This window comes from Penicillium lagena (assembly GCF_028827675.1).
Source record: "Penicillium lagena strain IBT 129212 chromosome Unknown utg000005l_segment0_segment0, whole genome shotgun sequence".
In the NCBI taxonomy this organism is placed as follows: domain Eukaryota; kingdom Fungi; phylum Ascomycota; class Eurotiomycetes; order Eurotiales; family Aspergillaceae; genus Penicillium; species Penicillium lagena.
In genome coordinates this window covers 2,953,747-2,976,405 of record NW_026623226.1, presented here as the reverse complement: position 1 = coordinate 2,976,405, position 22,659 = coordinate 2,953,747, and the positions used below count along the sequence as shown (strand labels likewise).

The 22,659-nt window shown below is 49.2% G+C and overlaps 8 protein-coding genes across 8 annotated transcripts; 5 read left to right on the top strand and 3 right to left on the bottom strand.

Moving 5' to 3' along the window:
* Positions 1-624: 624 nt before the first annotated feature.
* Positions 625-2,185, bottom strand: N7510_007935 (DUF3176 domain-containing protein; the record flags this gene model as incomplete). The annotated part of the gene is made up of 2 exons (XM_056979860.1): positions 625-1,868; positions 1,921-2,185. The coding sequence occupies 2 exons, from the start codon at positions 2,183-2,185 to the stop codon at positions 625-627; spliced, it is 1,509 nt and encodes a 502-aa protein (XP_056832903.1).
* A 1,257-nt stretch (positions 2,186-3,442) lies between these two features.
* Positions 3,443-5,212, bottom strand: N7510_007934 (bifunctional fumarylacetoacetate hydrolase/alpha/beta hydrolase family protein; the record flags this gene model as incomplete). The annotated part of the gene is made up of 1 exon (XM_056979859.1): positions 3,443-5,212. The coding sequence occupies one exon, from the start codon at positions 5,210-5,212 to the stop codon at positions 3,443-3,445; it is 1,770 nt and encodes a 589-aa protein (XP_056832902.1).
* A 414-nt stretch (positions 5,213-5,626) lies between these two features.
* Positions 5,627-6,115, bottom strand: N7510_007933 (cytochrome b5-like heme/steroid binding domain-containing protein; the record flags this gene model as incomplete). Its single annotated transcript, XM_056979858.1, has 1 exon — positions 5,627-6,115. One exon carries the CDS (start codon positions 6,113-6,115, stop codon positions 5,627-5,629), a length of 489 nt encoding a protein of 162 aa, XP_056832901.1.
* A 290-nt stretch (positions 6,116-6,405) lies between these two features.
* On the top strand, positions 6,406-8,094 carry N7510_007932 (metal-dependent hydrolase family protein; the record flags this gene model as incomplete). Its single annotated transcript, XM_056979857.1, has 4 exons — positions 6,406-6,628; positions 6,686-7,098; positions 7,263-7,648; positions 7,713-8,094. The coding sequence occupies 4 exons, from the start codon at positions 6,406-6,408 to the stop codon at positions 8,092-8,094; spliced, it is 1,404 nt and encodes a 467-aa protein (XP_056832900.1).
* Positions 8,095-8,403: 309 nt separating this feature from the next.
* On the top strand, positions 8,404-10,461 carry N7510_007931 (Zn(II)2Cys6 transcription factor; the record flags this gene model as incomplete). Its single annotated transcript, XM_056979856.1, has 1 exon — positions 8,404-10,461. One exon carries the CDS (start codon positions 8,404-8,406, stop codon positions 10,459-10,461), a length of 2,058 nt encoding a protein of 685 aa, XP_056832899.1.
* Positions 10,462-10,976: 515 nt separating this feature from the next.
* On the top strand, positions 10,977-13,220 carry N7510_007930 (putative CTP synthase; the record flags this gene model as incomplete). Its single annotated transcript, XM_056979855.1, has 9 exons — positions 10,977-11,001; positions 11,112-11,247; positions 11,298-11,403; positions 11,471-11,645; positions 11,704-11,821; positions 11,874-11,958; positions 12,011-12,492; positions 12,549-12,762; positions 12,816-13,220. The coding sequence occupies 9 exons, from the start codon at positions 10,977-10,979 to the stop codon at positions 13,218-13,220; spliced, it is 1,746 nt and encodes a 581-aa protein (XP_056832898.1).
* Positions 13,221-13,812: 592 nt separating this feature from the next.
* N7510_007929 (uncharacterized protein) lies at positions 13,813-15,444 on the top strand (the record flags this gene model as incomplete). Its single annotated transcript, XM_056979854.1, has 1 exon — positions 13,813-15,444. One exon carries the CDS (start codon positions 13,813-13,815, stop codon positions 15,442-15,444), a length of 1,632 nt encoding a protein of 543 aa, XP_056832897.1.
* A 3,565-nt stretch (positions 15,445-19,009) lies between these two features.
* N7510_007928 (RTP1/Tango6 family protein) lies at positions 19,010-22,576 on the top strand (the record flags this gene model as incomplete). The annotated part of the gene is made up of 3 exons (XM_056979853.1): positions 19,010-19,112; positions 19,194-19,722; positions 19,810-22,576. The coding sequence occupies 3 exons, from the start codon at positions 19,010-19,012 to the stop codon at positions 22,574-22,576; spliced, it is 3,399 nt and encodes a 1,132-aa protein (XP_056832896.1).
* Positions 22,577-22,659: the final 83 nt, after the last annotated feature.

Below are 22,659 nucleotides of genomic sequence, written 5' to 3'. Positions count from 1 at the left end.
TTTCCCAGGCGGGAAAATGTCTATCCTCCTCTTGCATATGCAGGGTGGAGTAAATCGTATATCTGGGAAAATTTAAACCGCTGCTCATTTGCCCCTCACTGGGATCAAGCTCGGGGCGATGCAGAGACTTCAGTGTCTGGATGTGGTGAGCTAGTTCATCGAGAGTTGTGAGCCAGCGTTTGTAGCTTTGTCTAATATGCGAACAATACAGCAATATTCGAAATCAGATATACCACTATGCTCTCACGAATTAATTCCCGAACGCTAATCTGAAACGCACTAGTCTTTTTCTAACAAATCAAGCATTATTCCGACCATACAGAATACATCTCGCACTTGGGCCACAATAAGAATCGCTGTCTAAGTCTTCTCCGATATTTTTCAACGATTTGGTTAGCATAAACTCAAGACATTATTTTCATCTAGTATCTGGAACGAATCATGCCGCGGAAGACTTTTGTTCATATGGATCGCCGAATGATGATATTGGGATACTAGCGGCTATAGCAGTGTTTTTTCTATGATGGCCTTCTAAAGATGCACGGTCTGTCAGTCAAAATGCTATAGGCAAATCTAGCAAATACAACGCACTAAATATTGGAAGCCATGACAACACATCAAACATTATTTTGGAACATTCGATTGGTAGTTACATTCCTCCTCAGTCTCGTGATCCTCACGAAAGTCGATGAAAGAAAGAACATCGTCGTGGTCGCAAACAACCACCTTGACTTTCTTGGATTCAGATTGCAGGTCATTCAAACGGCGCAGTTTCATGATATTGGTATCCGATCTCAACTCCAATTTACCAAGTAAGAATGGAAATATGGATGATTTCCATAGTACAGGCTGGTCGCGGTTGATCATAAAAGCGATTATTAACAGCACGATGGAGAGCATGACCAAGAGAATGGGAAATATTATCCATGGCCAGCGGACATGGATGAAGGTTTCTGTTCGGTAGGCCGTTCCTTCAATACGGATGCTATTGGCCGAAGTTCGGATGAGATCGGTCATACTGGTGGCCATCGAGTCGAATAATTCAGCAACTCTATTCTGACTGTTATTGGACAAAATCAAGGCTGCGGTTGACTCATCGTCGCTAAATAGGTCAGCCAAGTATGGTATCATGTTAGAAATTGTGCTCTTGTCGATGGTATAATTTGAGTTCTCCGAATATGTCGCGGCGCCCTTGACGGGACGGTATTGAAGATATGTCACGGTTCCAGCACTGACGTCTGAGAGGCTCCAACCCGAGTCAGGGACAAGGCGTTGACTTTGTGACGGGTTCGGGACTACAGTATCTGAATTGAGATACGTAACGTTGGTGAATTGCTTTTCACATGGATATACGGAGCATTCAGTCAAGGTAGGTTTCGGTTCAAACTCGTTTCTGTTAACAGAGGTCCAGTTTGTATCAGAGAAGTACTGCGCAGAAAGCAGAGAAACAAAATCACTGGATATAGGATCTCTCGAGAATTCCACGCCACTTGTATTTGAATACCATGGCTTGTGGGAAATAGTGAGAGAATCGGTGGTTGACGACATAGAAAGATAATCAGGCTTGATTTGCAGCCCATTCGGGCTCGTATATGAACAATTGATTGGGGTTGAGAGGAATATTCCCATGGAAGTCCCGTTTGAGGAGTGGCATGATTGAATCGACTTTTCGGTGACATCCATACAATGTGAGCAGACTCCCAAGGTCGCAAAGTCCGGGAATGTGCAGTTGGGTGTAGAGCACCGTGGCTCTAGTGGATCGTAACTTTGCGCTAAGCCGTTCAAAATCGCAATTTGCAGCGTGGGGTCGGTCGGTAATTGGTTATCATAGTTAAAATTTTCTTTGTAGTCCTGGATGAAACTGGTTTCTGAGTTTTTTCCACCAAGGAAGATATTCATGAGCGCTTTGAATAGACGCACTCTCATTCCTGGCTACCACCTCGCGTGAGGGGAACGCGAGTATTTGCTGGGAGAACGGGTCTATTGCGAGCGAAAGAATCATCAAAATAGCGCCAGCCATTGGTAGAGACCCTGGCATGTGCCACAGTACCTCCAAAGCACCCCACGGGCCTCTACTAGCTTTGTCCAGCATATCGAAGTGATAAAGCTGGACAGGTGTCTGCTCCTGGCCGATATTCTGCTTCCACTTGAACTGGCCGAGACATGTAGAAATGGGGACCAACATTGCGGCTTTTGCGAGGCCGGTGAGGATCGAGATCACAGTGTTGGGTGAAATCGAGTGTTGCCAGCGAAGATAGGCCATGCCATTAATGTAGACCAGAAAGCCTATCAGCAAGCAGATACAGACCACACTCAGAAAAGCACCTGCTATTTCCCAGGTCCAGGAGCCCTCGGCGTCATGGTTTCGAAGTCTTTTTCCGAAGGTCCGTGTGGCTGGATTTTGGAGATTTCGCGGTTCTGAGTCGTCGGGGATGCCAATTGGAATTGGCGGTCTATTTGCTTTTGAATAGAGATGAGGCATCGTGGATTGCCCACTTGTAATGCTAGTTGTTTGAACCCAATTTTATTGCAGAAAACTTCGGGCGTCAAACTTCGAGGGAGGCTTTGACCAGGAAATGAGGAGACGACGAGGCTGAAACCCTCAGTACCACCCGGGTTCACCGGCACTCAAGAAGCTTACAGGGATTAGATTACGGCTACTCGATATCGGGCAAAAGATAAGCGTGTGGAATACCGACCTTTTCTCAGCCTTACCTTAATTGGATGTGTCCGTGCAAGTCGAAATCGGGGGCCAACGCACAGACGTTGACTTCTGCCTCTGAGTCTTGCCATTTTGAAGGTTGCTGAATGAGTAAGAGCAGTGAATACAAAAAGGAAACATTAATGTTAAGAAAGGATTTGATAACGAGGGGAAAACAGAAACTAAATCTCTTTTCAACTCTATGCCCTTGTAGATTGAACGAAGGCACAAGGATTGCAGGATTGGCCCCCGGGGCCAGAGTCCTCTAGTATAGCCAATCAGCAAGCTGAATGTTAAATGGGAGTGCGCCAGATGAAAGCATTTCGCTCATCCAGGGTCCAACAGATGTTCGAACCCAATCAGCATTATGTAGGGCTGATAGGGCTGATAAAGCGGTAGCAAAGGAATCGTTCATCACTCCAGTACTGTATTGATTTGGAATATTTTCACTGTGAATCGTGCCATGTGCAATTCTGCTCTCTCATTTTGTTCGTTTGTCTACGCGTTTTCTCATCAACTCAACATTATTCGTGTATATGCCAGTTAGATTATATGCCACTTAGATATAGTAAAATAAGACCTCTCATCAGTCTAAACTTGTATAGTCTAAATTTCCAGGCTAATCTGAAATCCAGTGTACTGGAATAGAGATTGGATTTGGCTAGACACTTCGTTGCCTCTATAGTCATGATCTTGCCCACTTTATGAAGGGCTGTCGATTCACAAGGCTACTCAAAACAATCACACATTCGCAAGAACAAAGTCAACACATCCCTCGACATCCTCAAACAAATGCCAATGTCCCACATCTTTTAGCACTTGCACTTTCGCGTCTGCGATGTCTGCGGCATATTTGTGGCAAAGCTCCGGCGGGCTAACCTTGTCCTCGTCACCTGTCAAAATAAAGGCCGGACAATTCAATTGCTTGACGTCCAATTTGTCATTGACAGATCGAGCGAGTGCCATGCATGCTTTTGCATATCCTTCCGGGTCCTGGCCTAGAAGTGACATGCGTGCTGCAGCAATTGTTAGCGGCTTTTTTGCCTGCACCAATGCAGACGTTCCTGCCTGAACAATTGCATCTACAACACCGAGCATTCCTTTCTCACGAACGAGCGCAGCTCGACCAAATGTACCCTTGCTAGCGGTTTCAGGAAGAGGACTGGGTGGCGGCCCCATGAGAATAAGCTTTGAAACTAGCTCAGGGTGTTGCAAGGCAAGCTTCATGGCCACGAGGCAGCCCATAGAATGGGCAATGACGGTGGCTCCTGTCTTCACCGATGAAGCTTGTGCCATGTTGTAGAAGTCGTCGGCAAAAGATTCAATCGTGAGGTTGCTTAATGCCGAAGTTGGCGAAAGCCCGTGCCCTTCTAGATCGAGGAGGTGCAATGAATTCGTGGATTTCAACTTGGATATCAATGGGTAAAAGTATGTGGATGATCCACCTAACCCATGGATAAAGATAATCGGACGGCCATCCTCCTTGCCCAGGTGTTGCAAGAAGAGGTCTTTTCCATTGATATTGGTCAAGCCTGAGCCTGCTGGCGCCTTTTGGTTTGAAATCGGGACATGTCGCTCCTGGCTATCGACGGTAGTGTTTTTGGCGTCTGAAGCTGCAATGCTATTTTTCAAAGTGCCTAGCCCAGTCACACTGATAGAAACCTCGTCACCCGGCTTAAGGAACTTCATAGGTCGGAACCCAAACCCAACACCAGCAGGAGTGCCAGTCGCAATCAGGTCGCCAGCTTGCAAAGTCTGGGCTTTGCTGATAGTGGCAATAAGCGTTGGGATGCTGAATATGAGGTCCTTGAGAGTGCCTTCTTGTCTCTTTTCACCGTTGACAAATGTCTGCACCTTCAAATCTTCCGGGAGGCTTCCTTTGGGGACGGCGACAGGCCCTATCGGACAGAAGGTATCCGGCGACTTTCCAAGAAAGAATTGCTTATGATCGCGCTGCCTTTCACGAGCTGTCATATCGTTGACGATGGTGTAGCCCCAAACATAATCCATGGCCTCTTTCTCCGTGATTTGAAATCCAGACTTCCCGATTATCACCCCAATCTCACCTTCGTAATCGACAGAGCTGGTGAACTCGGGGTGAAGGAGGATTGGGTCACCGCTGGCGATTATTGAAGTTGCCCTTTTCGTGAAGATCACAGGATGTGTCGGTTGATCAACCTTGTCGCTAGCATCGTAGCCCGAAGAATTGAACTCGCGTGCATGCTCTGCGTAGTTCTTTCCCACAGCCAGAACATCGCGTCCCGATATTGGAGGAAGAAGCTTTGCAGTCGATAGAGGAATGCTTTCTCCGGAGGAAGGAGTGGTATTGGCTTCTCCAGCAGCAATCACTTCGTATAGATTGGTAAGAGCCGTCCCCGACTGAAATGCAAGCGGGGTGATTGTCGAGGACTCAAAGTCCAGATGGCCGATACGAGAGCGTTTCGTAGTCGGATCAAGGTAGGCAGCATAATTTGTAAGTCTGTTGACAGAGCTGGTGCCGTTTGTAGTCATTTTGATGGTGTAAATGAGAAATGCTTGGTTTGGCAATTGGAAATTGTTCAAGCGCCTTGAATACTTTTCTATATATCAAGTTCAACCTTGAATTATGGCACCGCACATTACGCAATCCATGTCGAGAATATGATGGCGCCATGCGGAGTCATTTACCCCTCACGCCGGGCACAAATCCGCCGTGGTCACATAGTGTCGATTGCGGAGATGCGCGGAAGATCCGTTCCTCGCTGTGCGACTAGTTAACTCCCTTTTTGTCTTGGAAAAGGTTATGCTAAACGCTGTGCACTTCAGTATTATCATTGTTGTGGTCAAGTACAAATCTGCAATAAACACTGGTGGGCAGCTATTCGGATTGCTCTAAGAACATATAACAATGATAGATACCTCGATTTTTGTAATGACATAACTATACTACCACTCCTCGCTCTTCAGTTTCGATGATCCAATATACCTCGGTATTTCTTTGAACCGATTCTGTATTCCTTCAGTCCGTCCAACACGCAAGGGCCGGCCATATTCCTCCATAGTCTGCCTGGAATGCAAGCGGTGGAATTGCCAGGAACAATCCTCACCAACAAAACTTCGAATAACGGTATCTCCGCCTGGGTGTTGGTGAATAAAGTTTGTACAATCGTAGACGATATTGTCAATGACAATCCAGGCGAGAAGCGGATCCCCGCAGGTATCAAATGCTTGTTCGCGGACTCGGTCGGCGGGAATGAAGGGCAACGCATGATCAGGCGTGGATTCATGCTGGAACGGGAATTCCAAATTGCACGGGGTGCTGCGAGCATGTTCTATGTGCTCTACCCACGATTGCACATCCTCAGTGGCCGGTTTGACATTCGATTCAACCGGACACGGTTTTTGGTATTGATGGCGGATACTGAGCCAACCCATCTTGAAAGGCACCCCTAGGAAATTTAGCAAAGAAAACGCAACGGGTATAGATTTGAGATTGCCTTAATTATCCGGGGGCGGAGAAACGCGGATGCTCCGGGACAGAAACCTAGTGGTCCCGATTGGCGCCCGCATTTCAAAATTCGCGGGGAAATACTCCGGCGCGATATCTACAGTTGTCTACATGAATTACAAATGGGAGAGCAAGTCTTCCGAGGATTATGATGATATTTGCCCAGCGCAGTTCTTGAAATCCTTTCTAGAAATTTGAATAACTACATAACTACATTATGGCGAATCTTTCATGGATGTCCCCGGGCTACCCCTTTGACAAATACGATGGTCCGCCGCGAAATGTTGCCTATATTGAACAGGTGCACTTCGATCCATCCCTTCAGCCGAAGCACTACGAAATTGCTGGCACCAATCCAAACTCGACGGTCCTTATACTCGATGTAGAGATTATCGAAGCGACAGGTCGTGAACCGTACCGTGGCGACGTACTCATCATTGGTAATCTATGACTCTATTCTATGCAAAAGACTTACGTTGACACTTCATTTCTCCCAGGCCAGAAGTTTGCCCGAGTAGGAAACGTTCCAGACAAGGACGCTCTTCTGGCTGATTCCAATGTGCGCGTTTTCTATGGTAAAGGCCGTACTTTGATGCCCGGTATGGGTGATGCTCATACACACTTCACTTGGAATGGTGGAGACTTGGATGCGCTAGGAGATCTTGGTGTTGAGGAACATACTCTCCTTACTGCTAGGAGCGCAGAGTGCTATCTTGATTCTGGATATACAATGTGCTTTGGGGCAGCCTCGGCGAAAAAGCGTCTTGATGTTGTCATTCGAGATGCAATCAATGCAGGTGATATTCCAGGGCCAAGGTATCTAGCAAATGGTATGGAGATGGCTCGCAGAGGAGGCGAACTTGTTGGAGGTATCACTGCTTTTGCAGACGGCCCTGAAGAAATGCGAAAAGTGTAAGCGATCCTTTTTCAAACATCATTCACTTGTCTTACATGATGTCAGAATCCGAGAGCATATTGAAGTGGGAGTGGATCAAATCAAGCTTTCTATGTCTGGAGAGTCGGTAGGCAGTCCCTCCCAGCCCCTTTGGCTTTCACTAATCTAGGAACGCCCAGATTACCGAGATCCGAGATGCAGAAGAGTGCTACTTTACACCAGAAGAAACAGCTGCATGTGTTGACGAAGCGCACAAACACAATAAGAGGGTCTGCTCGCATGCCCGAGCACGAGACTCGATCAAACAAAGTATTGACCACGGGGTCGATGTGATCTATCATGCCTCTTATATTGACGAAGAAGGAATGGATGCTCTCGAAAGGAACAAGTCTAAGCATATTGTTGCGCCCGGGATTAACTGGATCATTGCAACCCTCAAAGACGCCGCTATGTTCGGATATTCAACCGAAAAAGCCGAACAAGTGGGATATCAAAAGGAACTCGAGACTGCCGAACGGGGAATGCGGGAGATGCACCGGCGAGGAATTGTTGTTCTACCCGGAGGGTAAGTGAGCTTTGATTTATCAAAAACATATCCATCGTTGGTCTTGTCTAATGTACTGGAATAGAGACTATGGCTTTGCTTGGACACCACATGGTACCTATGCCCGTGATCTCGCCCACTTCGTGGAGCGCTTTGGATTCACACCTCATGAGGCCATCATCGCGGCAACGTACGGGGTTGCAAAGCTGTTCATGCGCTCCCACGAGATGGGCCAGATTAAAGAAGGCAACTACGCCGACTGTGTTGTGGTAGATGGGAACCCCTTGCAGAACATTGCAATTCTGCAGGAGCATGATCTGCTCAACATTATCATCATCAACGGCCGCATTCATAAAGCAGGTCGTAAAGAATATGTAATTCCAGCACAGGACGTGACCGGTGTGCATTCGATGACGAACGAGATGGCTCGTGTTGAGATGCGAGGGCAAACACAGACTGCATTCTAAACATCTAGCTGGACTTTCGCGGCCGTTATTAATGGTTCTTCCTTTTAAGCTGCTTTGATTATGTATTACAACTTCCAAATCCAATTGTAACTAACAGTCTTAAAATCACCACACTTTGAATGCTACTTCTTGGATATACAGAATGTGCACCAGCATTAGCCTGGATTTAGTTATAAATATTGTGTAAATTTCAAGGAAGGAATATACCCCGCACAATGCGGAGTTCCAATTGTTTGGTTCGCCCTATATAAAGCTTTGAGGAGCCCCGGTCATCCGAGCCAACACCGCGTTCCCACTCAGTTCCTTGTCATGCCCTCCGAAGGAACTAAGAGACAGCCACTGAGCTGTGAAAACTGTCGACAACGGAAAATTCGCTGTATAGGATATGGTGTTCCATGTGACACATGTCGCAAACGTGGATTTGCTCTTAGCTGCCATTTCAAGCGCGATATTGAGCCAGCCACCCGAGACAGCCGAAATCATGATGGTCAACAGGTCCTGCTGCAACGCATCTCAACCCTCGAAGATCTTTTGCAACAGAATATTGATTTAACTGCCATCTCAATCAACTCTCAACAGTTGCACAGTCTGCGGTCGCCTGTCTCCGATCATAACCTGCCTTCGTCTGCGGGCCACATTGCTGCTTCGCCCTTGTCGATGTCAACTAGCAATCAAACCCCACCTCACCAACAGTTCGGTACACTAGCTACCTCTGCAACGGGTCACGTCCGGTATATTCCCTATAACACCTCTCCCGACTCCGCCCTATTGGACTCTTTGCAAGATTCAATCCAACCACATCCGCCGGCCCCAGAAGGGTTTCCTTTTTTCTTCTCCGACATGCCCGCCGCTCATCGATCTCTTCTTGACATGCTTCCACCTTCTCGACAATGCGATGAGCTTGTGTCTATTTTCCTTGAAGTCTTCTCGCCGCTTTTCCATATCCTGCACGATCCTACATTCCAATCAGCATATGTCTCCTTCAAAAACGATCCACATTCATCACCACTGGCCTTTTTAGGCCTGCTATTTACGACTCTGGGACTTGCTATTACAGCCCTGGACGATAACAATTCGCTCCTAGAAGATCTGGGCCGTGAGTCTTCACCCGCAGCAAACATCAGATCGTTGGCTGCGAAATATCGATCTGCTGCCATGAAGTGTCTGGCCGCAGATAACTTTATGTGGCGGCACAACCTACGCACTGTCCAGTGTCTGGTCCTCTTGGTTTATGCAATAAACCATACCCATGGTCCAGCATGGTCACTCCTAGGAACAACCCTGAACATTGCAATAGCAATAGGGTGTCACGTCGACCCGGCTGCTTTGAATGTGGATCATATCCAAGCAGAGGAGCGACGACGAGCCTGGGCGGCATTGACGATGCTCTATACGATTCAAAACACATGCCTCGGAAACCTGACACCATTCAAGCTTGAGCATAAGGTCCCGCTTCCCGCGGACTTGGATGATGAGGAGATATTGTCATCGCATTCCCCCACGAATCTGTACTCGTCTGGAACCAAAAAACCAACCAAGATGTCATACATCCTGTTCAAATTCCGCCTCTATCACCTAGCTTCTGATATTTGCCAGTTGACCTCCTCTGCGAACCCAACCCCCAGCCAAATACATGCTCTTTATGACCGAATCAATGCCGAGCAAAACGAACAAGCAGCACAGTTTCAAGGAAAGACCGAACTTCCTACCTACCATCAGGCGCATTCGTTTATTTTGGACAACTATACCAATCACCTGATTTTGCTTCTACATCGGCCTTTGTTTGGTCTGGAATTTTGGGATGAGTTCATCGAAATGAGCTATAAACGGTGTAAGCAGGCCGCCCTGGTCATCCTCTCTAACTACCAAACGTTACACACCCGGCAAGAGTTCCGTCCATACTGCTGGTATATTAACGGCGTGGGATCGTTCCATGCGTTTCTTGCTGTGTCAACGCTTCTCGTGCTTTTGGGGAAAGAGAAAGCCATGCCGGAGTCCAGGCATTTAATGTCGGAAGCTGTGCAGGGGTGTCTAGCTCGGTTCCAGGAGAAAGCACCGTACAGCGAAATATGCAGGAATGCGTTTTCTATTCTCAAGCCATTAATTGTCGGCGAAACTCATCAGACAGCTTCACTCTCAGTTCTAACTCCGAATGTGCCGGAATTTGAGATCATGAATACCACGGCTGGCAGCACGGACCAGTCTGTTATCATGGATATTCGAGAAGATGGACTCGATGGATTTGATCTCAATGGTTGGACGGTCCCTGAATCATTGGCGCATATGGTATGCGCCATCCCACCGGAACAATGGTTGTATTCCGCGGGGTTCCCATGGGCGCAGCCAACCAGTGTACAGCGTGTTTGAAGTGGATATATATATATTGAGATATCGAAGACCATCAGATGCATAGGTGTAGTTCTGGTTTCAAGTCTTTCCTAATAATGTTTATCTTCGTTGGTATAATTCTAGTAATTGTGGTCTGGAGCAAATTCTTTTCAACTGTCGCTCTACTCTATCTATACCTACTGCGATGACCCACTCTGCCAAATGCAGGCAGTGGAGCCCGGCCGCTTCTATATTCGCCAGGAAGAATCGGACATCCCGGCCACCATATGAATTTACGGTGATAAAAATATTGGAAACAAAGACCTGAACGACCCAGATCTTGTCTACAGAGCCCGAATAATCCGACTCCCATGTTGTTATTGTCTGAGCGGAGATAAGGGCAACCAATCACATGACCCATTAACACGAATCGGGACTAGCGCCCGACACGACTTTTTCTACCCGCGTCGCCCGCTTCTTCTCGACTTTTTGCCGTCCTCGATTTTGCTGTACCCCAGTCACCGCAACTGCTCCGGACGGTCAATCACGCCAAAATGAAGTACGTTCTGGTTTCTGGAGGTAAGTGTGATACCCAATTTTATTCAGAATCGCAGAACACACAGGGCCACATGCTTCGCAGTCAGTGTCTGCGATTAGTGAGTCAAAGGCTGACGAAAAGCCTCCACTAGGTGTGATCTCCGGCGTGGGCAAAGGCATCATTGCCTCCAGCACTGGCCTGCTTCTCAAGACCACGGGTCTTACGGTTACCAGCATCAAGATCGACCCATACATCAACATCGATGCGGGAACTATGGCGCCTACCGAGTCAGTGCCCGCGTTTCGACATTGTGTCTCCCATATACTGATTGATCCAGACACGGCGAGGTCTATGTGACAGACGACGGTGGCGAAATGGACCTTGATCTTGGCAACTACGAGCGCTATCTTCTGACTACGCTTACTCGGGATCACAACATCACCGTACGCACTTTCTCCAGATCCTTGTTCGCACCATGTTCTGTTTTCTGACGAGAATCAAACTTGGCAGACTGGCAAAATTTATGACCAGGTGATTCGGAATGAAAGAATTGGCCATTATCTAGGCAAGACCGTCCAGGTGGTGCCCCATGTCACCAATGCCATCCAGGATTGGATCGAGCGGGTGGCCAAGATCCCGGTCGATGATTCTCGGGCTGAACCCGATGTGTGCATCATTGAACTCGGTAAGTACCAGTGAATTCTCCAGTCAGTCCAAGTCATTTGTGTCTCACATAAGTAAAGGTGGAACCGTGGGAGACATCGAGAGTGCTCCGTTCATTCATGCCATCAGCCAACTTCAGAGACGGGCCGGCAAGGGCAATTTCGTCCAGATCCACGTCTCCTACGTGCCCATGATCCCGTGCGTCTATATGGCCTATAACTGGCACTTTCCCCAGCTAATAATGTCGTAGGCCAGGACCTGGTGGTGAGCAAAAGACCAAGCCGACCCAGAGGGCCATTAGCGATGTTCGAAGCGCTGGCCTGAATCCTGACTTGGTATGTTACTTATTAACCCTGCTATGAAGTTCCAGGCTGATCAATCATCCAGATCGCCTGTCGTTGCGACCAACCTTTGGAAGAGGGTACCATCCAGAAGATCGCCAATATGTGTTCCATGGATCAGAAGCAAGTTATCGCTGTACACAATGTGACTACGACTTACCACGTCCCGATGCTTCTCGAGAAGCAGAATCTGATCGGCAACCTCAGCGAGCTTCTCAATCTTCAATCCATTCCCCGACCAGCGGAACGCATGGAACAAGGCATCCGTATGTGGAAGGATTGGGTAGACCTTGCTCGCGGCCAGGACCATGTATTCGACACGGTGTCAATCGCTCTGGTCGGCAAGTATACTTCGCTGAAGGACGCTTATATTAGCGTTTCCAAGGCACTCGAGCATGCATCCATGTACTGCCACAAGAAGGTCGAGATTATTTGGGTGGACTCTGGCCATCTCGAGGACGAGGCCTTTGAGAATTCGCCAGCCGAGTTCCACAAGGCATGGCATGCTGTCTGTACGGCCGATGGAGTGTGAGTCCTCATGAGTGCTTGGCACGCCAAATTTATTACTGACATTACCACACCAGATTGGTTTGCGGTGGCTTTGGCACTAGAGGTAGTGCCGGAAAGATGAAGGCGATTACCTGGGCGCGCACAAAGAAGATACCCTTTCTCGGCGTTTGCCTCGGCATGCAGCTCGCTGTTATCGAATACGCGATGAATGTTGCGGGTATCGAAGATCCTGGCAGCGAGGAATTACACCCGGGAGCGAAAAACCATGCTATCGTCTTCATGCCGGAGGTTGGTTGCTGACTATGTACTTATTGAACTGCTTGCTGACCTATAATTACTAGGTCGACAAGGAGAAGCTCGGTGGCACTATGCGCCTGGGCAAGCACCCGTGTATCTTCCAGGAAGGCACTGAATGGTCCAAGTTGCGCGCGCTCTATGGACCGTCAGTGTCGCAGATCGGGGAGCGCCACCGCCACCGTTATGAGGTCAACCCGGCCATGATCGAGGAACTTGAGAAGGCCGGACTGACATTCGTTGGCAAGGACTCCAAGGGCGAGCGGATGGAGATCATTGAGATCCGCGATCATCCCTGGTTCGTGGGCGTGCAGTTCCACCCCGAATACCTCAGCCGCGTTCTGGACCCGAGCAGATCCTTCCTCGGCTTCTTCGCTGCTGCCGCGGGATGTTTGGATGAGGTCACCAAGGCTATCAACAATGGCCAACGTAGTATCGAAAGACCAAACTAATAGACTGGGAAGCAAGTGGCGTTTATGGGAAAGGTTTTTGCATATATATATAGACATCAAAACGTAAATGATTTGCAGAATTGAACAATTCCACGACTTACGCGCGACGAAGCTTGTATATTGACACCTCAGGCTACAAGGCATCAGCATCACAAATGACAGCTGTGGGGCCGGTTTGCTTTAATTGAAGGAGTATCACGGTCGACAGTAGTGTATAGGGGGCATAGATACCATGACATTTACGTAACTAACGCATCTATCTCGACAAGCCAACCCGAAAGAGAAGTTTCTGGCGATACCCCCCGATAAGGGGCTGGGGAAAACGCGGGGAAGCAGCTTCCTGGATCCACAATCGCGCCCGATCTTGCAATTGAGTCCAACGGAGGCGATGATCTGTTCCTTATCCCCTCATCTTATCTTCCGTTGCGGAAGAGCTGGGAACAGATGCCGAAACCAACGTTGTCTGGCCCCTGGCACCCGCGACAAATGTCTCATACATCATTAGGTATCCTCGACCTTGACTGTGAGCTTTCTATTCTCATTCTCACAACAACACCAACCTTGTTGTTATATTTGTTTTGATCTATTGCCAATGGATTTGGAAACAAATCCACCCTTAAAGCCCCTCGACTCGATCGATCAGACCGTCCTCGATGCACACGATCTCGCTGCCCTTGGCCATGACCAAGCACTATCACGCAAGTTCAGCATCTGGAGCATGCTTGCTCTTGGATTCTGCGTACTCGGAACATGGGGAACATTTGCACAAGATCTAGCTACTGGTCTGACCAACGGCGGCCCCGTTGGGATTCTCTGGGGGTTGCTGCTAGTCACGATATGCAATATCTGCGTGGCATTGTCCCTCGGAGAGCTCTGTAGCAGTATGCCGACAGCACTTGGCCAAGCATATTGGGTGTTTCGCCTCTGGAATTCCCCTACTGGTCGATTTACCTCCTATCTTTGTGCCTGGATCAATACATTCGGATGGTGGACTCTCGCCGCATCTGCGAATGCCTTCATGACGAATTTCATTCTCGGGATGAAGGTCATGTTCGATATCCATTGGTCAGGGGCTACAGAAGGCTGGGTACAGCTGTTGTTGTACATCGGCCTGACGTTAATGCTCACTGTAGTGAACCTGGTCTCTTGTCGCAGTGACCGGACATTGCCTATCCTCAACAATTTTATTGGGCTGTGGTTCGCCGGGCTGTTCGTGGTGATTAGTATTGTGATGATTGCTTGCGTTGCCGCGAAACCGAACCTATCATTTCAGCCAGCGCGGTTTGTGTTCGCTACATGGTCTAACGATACCGAATGGAGCGATGGAGTCACCTGGTTTATTGGTCTCGTTCAAGCTGCTTACGGGTTGACGGCCTTCGACTCCGTGATTCACATGGCTGAAGAGATTCCTGCACCTCGAAAGAATGTTCCCAAAACCATATGGATGTCGGTCGTATGCGGTGCAGTTACCGGCTTCATCTTCATGGTGATCTGCCTATTTTGCATTCAAAATCTGGGTCGCGTCCTGAACTCACCAACAGGGTTGCCATTTATTGAGCTCATCCAGAGCACAGTGGGTCTAAATGGCGGTGCGGTCCTTATTGCAATGTTCGTGGCAAACGGATTGGGTCAAGGGGTCAGCATTATGACGACTTCCTCGCGCTTGACCTGGGGATTTGCTCGAGATGGCGGTATACCATGGAGTCAATACTTTGGACATGTTGATCAGACGTGGAAAGTGCCAGTACGTGCACTATGGCTCCAGGGAGCCCTGATCGCCGTGGTCGGGTTCCTCTATCTCGGTGTGACCACAGTCCTCGAGGCTATTCTCAGCGTCAGCACAATCGCACTCACGATCTCATATTGCATCCCAATTTTGACATTGCTTTGCGTTGGTCGAGATAGACTACCACCTGGCCCTTTTTCCCTGGGCAAATTCGGGCCTATTATCAACTGGGTCAGTGTGGTATACTGCATCGTAACCACGGTCTTTTTCTTTTTCCCAGGCAGTCCTGCACCAACGCCGAGTGACATGAATTACGCAATTGCTGTCTTTGGAGTAATGTTGGTCATTGCAATTGGTTTCTGGGTTTTCAAGGGCCATAAGACTTATTTGACGTCGGAGGAGGCGATGAATACCATCATTCAAGCTCGTTGGCAAGAAGAATCTGTGAGGGCCACACCTGATGAGAAGGAAGACAAGACTGGATCTTTTGGTACATAAGTTCTGTGTATAATGCAACCAAGTAACCCCTACTGTATACAAATGACCAACAATACAGCTCACAGGTGGCTTAGGAATAATAATAATACCCATTCGGACCTGTGCTGGGGGTGGGGGTGCTCCCTCCGTCCTCACCATAGCATAATCCGCCCCAAGCTGGACAGAGGCCGCTGCAGCACTCTGAACTCGATTCGCAAATGCCCCCATCTACATATTGGAAGAAAGAAACTGTTAGTGTATGGGTTTCTCAGATGTCTGCTAAGAAGTGAGACAACATACCAGGAAGACAGCGTTTATTCAGGGTAGCATCCGGCCCTTCCTCGGGGTTTGGCAAGGCAATGGCATTGGTAAGGGTTGCAATAGCACCGACGAGAACGAGGCTAAGAGTTTTCATTGTGACGAGTGTAGAAGGAGGTTTATCTGCAGGGGGAGATTTGTATGTAAGATGTCAAAATTGGGTTAAGTCAGGTAGGTTAGATGGAAATCCCCGGATCTGGGTGGAGAAGCTTTTACTTATTAGCTGATGATGATGCTTATCATTATTATCAGTTCCGAAGAGCGAGACCATTTGGCCCTATTGGCCCTATTTTCATACTTGAAGGAAGGGGCTAGTTAGGTGTCGGGGGCCAAAGGATCGACAGGGTCGTTGCCTGTCATCCTGCATGATTACATACTTTCTTGAGTGACGATCTGAAATTACTCAGATAGTAATCACATAAGCCGACAGGGGTCTCGTTCAACATCATTGAGAATCCATCTGACTATCTTGACACGTAGTTCGCTCGCTCGGGCTTGATATTGATACTATCCTTACAGGTGTACAAAAAGGAGAGGCTAGATGTCAAGAACAGACCCCCAAACCCATTTGCCACCAACAGTGTTCAGAGGATCAAGCGACCCACTTCAAAATCCGAAAAAAGATCCGAAATGCAGAAGAAACTGGCTATCAGTTGAGAATGACATATGTATTTAGTTACAGCTTGTATGGTTTACTCAGAGAGTCACGCGACGCTGAGTCGTCGCCTCCGTTGGAAAGCTTCACGACGCAATTTGTGCGAATTCGCGGAATTTGGCCAGCTGAGAAGAATTGGCGGTTGTTGAGATAGTGACTACGCTAATTCTTAAAGGAGTGCGGTACATATCATTCGAAATCAGTTTACTGGGGTTAGCATAACTTTAGTCGAAAACATCAGCATTTCCTTTTAGATACCACCCATCCAAGTCGAGATGGACAAAGAAAACCCATGGATCTGCGGAGGTGGTTAGCCATTGCTTGGTGTACAGGGATAGAGAGACTTATAAAAAAAAAGGGGGCCGTTTCCATCCACCGAGCGGAGGAAACGGCAGTTCATCAGCCATCATCCGGTCCAACTGTTCTGTTGCCAGATCCCAATAGCACAACTCAGCACCCGACGGAACCCAATTTCCAAAGATCAGTCAGCCGCTCCTTGAAGGCATAAAGAACGCAGGATGTCTCTCCATTGCCCTTTGATCCACCTCGTTTGACTCGTCCCGTGAGTTTGAGCTGAGAATGGCACATAGCAGCAAGGAAGTGACATAGACAAGCCGAGGCTTTGATCCTCACTCGAGAGAGGTCCCACATCATTCCTGCGTAGCGCTATACCCCAGGACCAGCCAAAATCCCCTAGTCGGAATAAACAGGATGAAGACATTGCAAGTCAAGCAATCGAGAGGAGACAAGCTAGCGATCTGCAGCCAGAGCAGCCGCGGTCATTCGGAAATTTGAAGGACACCAAAGGGTAGCCAAGGTTGGCAAAAAATGAGATGGCAACTGAGCAACAATTGGCAGCTGAGCAATAACTGAATGAACGAAGCCTGCATAGATCAGATACCCTCCACGTCTCTCTTGGGATAGTCGATTTCGAGTCTTGTCACAGTCAAATCGACTCGATCAAACTCCAAGCACATCTATCTCCTCAAGCCTTGCACATCTCGCCGTCAGCAGCACCAAAACACCGAATGGATGCGGGGTCCGGTCTCTTGTGTGTGGTACAGTACCATCTGGGACAAGTTTTTGTTTCCTCTCCATTGAAATGGAGGGCATTGAGATGAAGCGGACAAAGAACATCCAGAAAAAACCGCTTCCTTCTCCCGAGGGAGGAACGACAATAGAACATTGTCGTTGGAGTCGGCGCCCATCAATCTATTTGCAGTCTTCTCTGCAAAGAGATGGTTAATACGGTCGATCAGGATCTTCAATCGAAGCCGAATCGGTGGTGAGTGCCGTGATTCGAGGCGCCTTGTTGCCGAAGGGCAAGAAACAGCAGGACCCAAAGAGGTAGAAAGTAGGGGAAAGATATCCAGGTATCTCGGGGTGGGGAGCATGTACGGGACGGCAGACAGTTTTTTGCAAACGGAGTCGATGGAACAGATACGAACGAACCAAAAGTCGAAAAACATTCAATCTTGCTTGAGAGGACTCCTTGCCACCCGGAACGGGACAATGGGCCAAGAATTTGATGGACCACAAGGGGGCACATCAAAAGAGCCATGTCACGATCAATCAAAAAACCTCGCGACATCTTTGTCTGTGAATAAAGCCTGGGCAAAATTTAGGGAGACAGAAGATGACTCCGACGAGTGGATTCCTTTGAAAGTCAACAACATGACTGTGTGGAAGCAGCCATTGTGTTCAAGGCGCCGAGCCTCTGAGCCAAGCAAGATGATGTCCCGGGATATCCGATTCTGGAATGCTGCATCCAACCAGTCTCCGCTGCACTGTCCGGTTACTCTCCCCAAGGCATCCTCTAATACCGAGGTGCCCGACATGCTCCACCCACTTTCTCTCCTGAAAAATCCGTGTTCGTAGCAAAGGTCGACCATCCACTCGTGACCAGCATGAGAAATCCAGCATTGGTGAACCGACGCGTGGTTCGTATGAACTCTTAGGACGCATAATCCACCGTCTTTTGTGCCTCGAAAGGCTCTGGACAAATCGGACCCCTTTCGCTTCATCGGTCCATCACAGACTGAATCCACTAATTGTTCTGCCCGCCATGCATTGCCGTAAAACTCGAGTCTTGAAAAACAAACCGACCAAGGCACGGGTTAGGGTGTTAATTTTCGCTCTCTCCGACACTGTAACTGACATGTCGCAGCTTGTCATTGAAGGCAATAGGAGAGAGCCGAAAAACTGAGGGTATGGCTGTACAAGTGCCTCGGAAGGCAAGAGACTTAGGGACTGCAATTCCACATGGGTCGTGGTGGAGCTCCGACGCGACTGAGCAAGGATTGGGTCCAATGGAGGTCTTGTCGGAGACAAGAATCACAATAGCGGACGCGTGTGACAAGAAAAACCGACTGTCCGCAGAAAGAGCAGGCGATGGCAGTGAACAACACAGGCGTTGGAGGAAGGGAACGAGGGAGACAAACAAATGCCCGAACAAGAAGGCGCGACGCCTGGTCACGAGACTGACGCGGTCACGTGGCTGTGATTATATCATCGTTAATGGATTGATGATGAGGAAAACCGTTGAAGCTGCCAAAATGAGTTAGTCGTCCTGCTCAGTGTGATATTCGACATGTTTCATATCATCTATCCATAATGGGAAGTCTCAAGCTCATCCGGGATGCGTTCGTCGCGGCCGATGACTTCTTACACCCTATTCTCGCTCGAGGCATGCAAATCCCACGCCCCATGAGCTTCTGTCCCGAAGCTAACTAGCGACCAGAGGAAATTCAAAAATCTCATGGTCAATCTCTAATACAGATCTTGAGACAATCTTCAGTGGGATCGGATGTCAACGATGACGCCGCCAGGACAAGCGTCATCGGTCAGGCACTGGATATCCTGACCAGAATCCATGTAGCCTTTGTCTCGCCTGTGGATGATCCTGACGTATCCCAGCATCATGGTTACACTAGTGGAGATCCTGCTATGGAAGATGCAAAACGGCGGCGAACGTTGCATGCATTATTGGATCTCATCTCCCTTGAGGGAATCTATCCGTCTCTTTCATCCGGCGTCGGAATTCCCTTGCAGCAGAGAGTGATATCCGTACTCCCAGCGGGTGTGATTGCCAAGCAAGCCCAGGAGCCTGCAAGAAGTGGTCTTCACAACGAGGCCCTTCTACGCCGGATAATGGACATGCTTTCCAGTATCCTCTTTGATGCACGCCAGAGCATTCAACCCGTCATTCGAGGCCGTATCTTGAGCGATGTCATCAGCGGCCTCTCGGACCTTGCATTTAATCCCAATATCCAATCTTCGCGAAGTCAGGAAAGATACGGGGAAGCACTTGCAAGGGTCATTGATGAGTAAGTAGCAACACTGCTCTAAGAAAACAGTACAATAGTAACAATGAAAAGGACCCCAAGCTCTGTCTTACTACCTACGCTATCAAGTTTCCTACAAGCGGACACCATACAATGGTTCAAGTCGACTGTGTCCAGCCAAATCTCTCGAGTTCCACTCCGCCCTGGAGGGGTGCTCCAGACCATCATGTTCATGGCTGCTCAGTTCGCTCCCTCCCTGGGACAGGAAGCCCAGTCCCAAGCCTCTAACGGGCCTCATATCACGGTTCAGGCCATTATGCAAATCTCACGGCTTCTTTCCTCAGTGCCCCAAGATGTTGATCCATCACTATACTTCAAGACCATTGCTCCTCAGCTTCTTGCTTTGATTGACGGCGGTGATCAAGATTTGCAGAAGACGGCGTCATATATCATTGGCAATGGAATTCTCGGAAAGCGAGCTTATGGGGCTACTGGGACGATTGGGCATTCTATCTTCGTCGAACCGCTTTTCGCCAGTCTGACTGGGGAGCTTAAGGATTCATCCACAAAATGGATGAACCGATTTACAGACGCGGACGGTACTGTCCATCAAGCCCCAAAAAGGAAGTTGCCTGCGGGCACACTTGTGGATAGTGCCACAGTTGAGTTGGCCATTAACAGACTGAGAAGTCTCGCCCTTCAACATCCAAATCCCGGCCTGGTCAAGAGAGTTGTCTACCCCATTCTTCTCCCACTTTGGGGATTGGCCTGCTTTTGCAAAGAACAGGGAATGATGATATTTCACGAGAGGGCCATGGCTCTGCTGCAAACATACTTCAGCATCTCAGTTGGCGCACAGCCTTTAAAGAAACTGGTTGACAACCTTCTCTGGGACGGGGGCTCGACCTGGACATACGCCAAAAACTCAAACGACAGTGTCTCTTTGATAGAACGGAATGAAAATCGAAACGAGGCTTCAAATGTGATTAAAATGATGGACTCGCTACAGAGCCGGACGGATCTTTTTGTCAGTTTGCTAGGCTCCGATCCCAGCAGCGAAGAACGGACTGGCGATATATTCCTCCACGTGAGCGAGTCCTGGCTTGTGCATCCCACCGGTACTCAGCAGATGCACGAACCGCCCAAGACGTCGCTGGGTGATGGTGACAGTGAGAACCTCATACAGAGATTGGTTGTTGCAAAGGTCTCGGAGAAGCTGCTCGACAATTTCCGCGATATGCTCTCACGCCGCCCTCTTCGAGTACTGGAGCTTATCAAGCAGGTCATCAACGGGGAGCTGCAGAGGCTGAAATCCCAGCTGAGACCACAGGGGGCCGGAAAAGTGTCACTCTCCTCGCTGGCCAACATCATCCACAAGGAAGAGGGCCAGGAGAAGGGTCAATCTGACAATGAATCCTTCGAGTCACTCTCGACCGCGTTCAGCTTGCTGTCCACCGTGCTGGCCTCTACTGAGTTCGCTACCTCGCAAGAAATCAAACCGTTGCTCGAGTCGATTAAGGATCAATTGGATCAACTTATCCCCCTGCTCCCTCCATCCCTCTCAAAGCCCGGGACGACTTCCTCCATGTTACTTGAAATTCAGCTCACACATCCCGAGCACGACGATACCAAACCCGCACCGGCACATATATCCGACCTCGAAACGCATCGCCAAGCGCTAGCTAATCTCAACTCAGAACTCCCGCCCGTGCAAGCAGAGGGATTCTCTCTTCTGTCGACGTTGATCATGAAATCGTCTCCCGTGCTCGATATCCCCGCGACCCTGACACTTCTTCTCTCTATCATCGCTGACACATCCGAGTCCGCGGCAAGCGAAGAGTTCATCTATCTCAACGCTATCAAAATAATCGGCACACTGGCATCGCGACATCCACGAACGGTGGTCAAGACACTGGTAGACAGCTATGCCGACAGAAGCGAGCAGCGGAGTCTTGATCAGCGCTTGAAGATCGGCGAAGCCTTGCTGCGAACAGTGCAAGATTTGGGCGATGCGCTGGCAGGCGAGACGGCAAAGATCCTCGGCGAGGGCATGATCGCCGTGGGCGGACGACGAGGCCGAAAGCCACAGACCCAACGAAGTCGGGCCGAACAACTTGCAAAGGAGAAGCGAAAGAAAGAACAAGAAGAACCCGCCATGTCCGAGGGATGGTCCATGACATCTGGGCCTTCTGCCGCGTTGTCCGAAGTGGATCTCTTGGAAGGTGACGACTCGGAAACCGAATGCCCCGAGCAAACCGCCCATGCCGCGAACATAGTCGCAGCCTGGGCAGCGGGCGCCTCATCGGACGAAGACCCGGACGACCTTCGCATCCGCGCTTCTGCACTCTCGGTCCTTGCATCTGCCGTGCAGAGCAATATCATCGGCCTAGGCCCGGACATCCTCTCCTCATCCGTGGAGCTAGCTCTTGCAACACTAACACTCGAACCCGCCCCCGAGAGCGGGATTATACGCCGTTCAAGCGTAATCCTCCTTCTGGATATCTTGAAGACACTGGACACGACCCGCGAGAAACGCGGTGGAAAAGATATCGGCTTTGGATTCTCGTTGACGGACGACATATCCCCTTACCCCTCTTCGCATGAAGACGCCTCGCGTGGCCCATCGACTATCGGTAATATACCATCCATGCTGCGGACGCTGGGCTTCGTGGAGAGCCGGGAAACAGACAGTATTACCCGTGGACATCTTCGCGCGCTGGTTGAGAGCCTGGAGGCTTGGCTGGAGAAGTCGTTGGTGTGGAGGATCGGGGCTGGAGATGGAGATGAAGCGGGTGAGCCGAGGTTGGAATTGGGGGATCGGATTGCAGGACTCAGTGTTGATCCCTTGGCTGGACAGAGTGGAGGGCAGCGGCCGAGGATTGAGGAGATAGAGTGAAGATACTAACATACGATACGCGGAGTCTTTGAACTCAGTCTCATGTCTCATTTCTCCCATAAAATGTCAGTCACCACACAGGC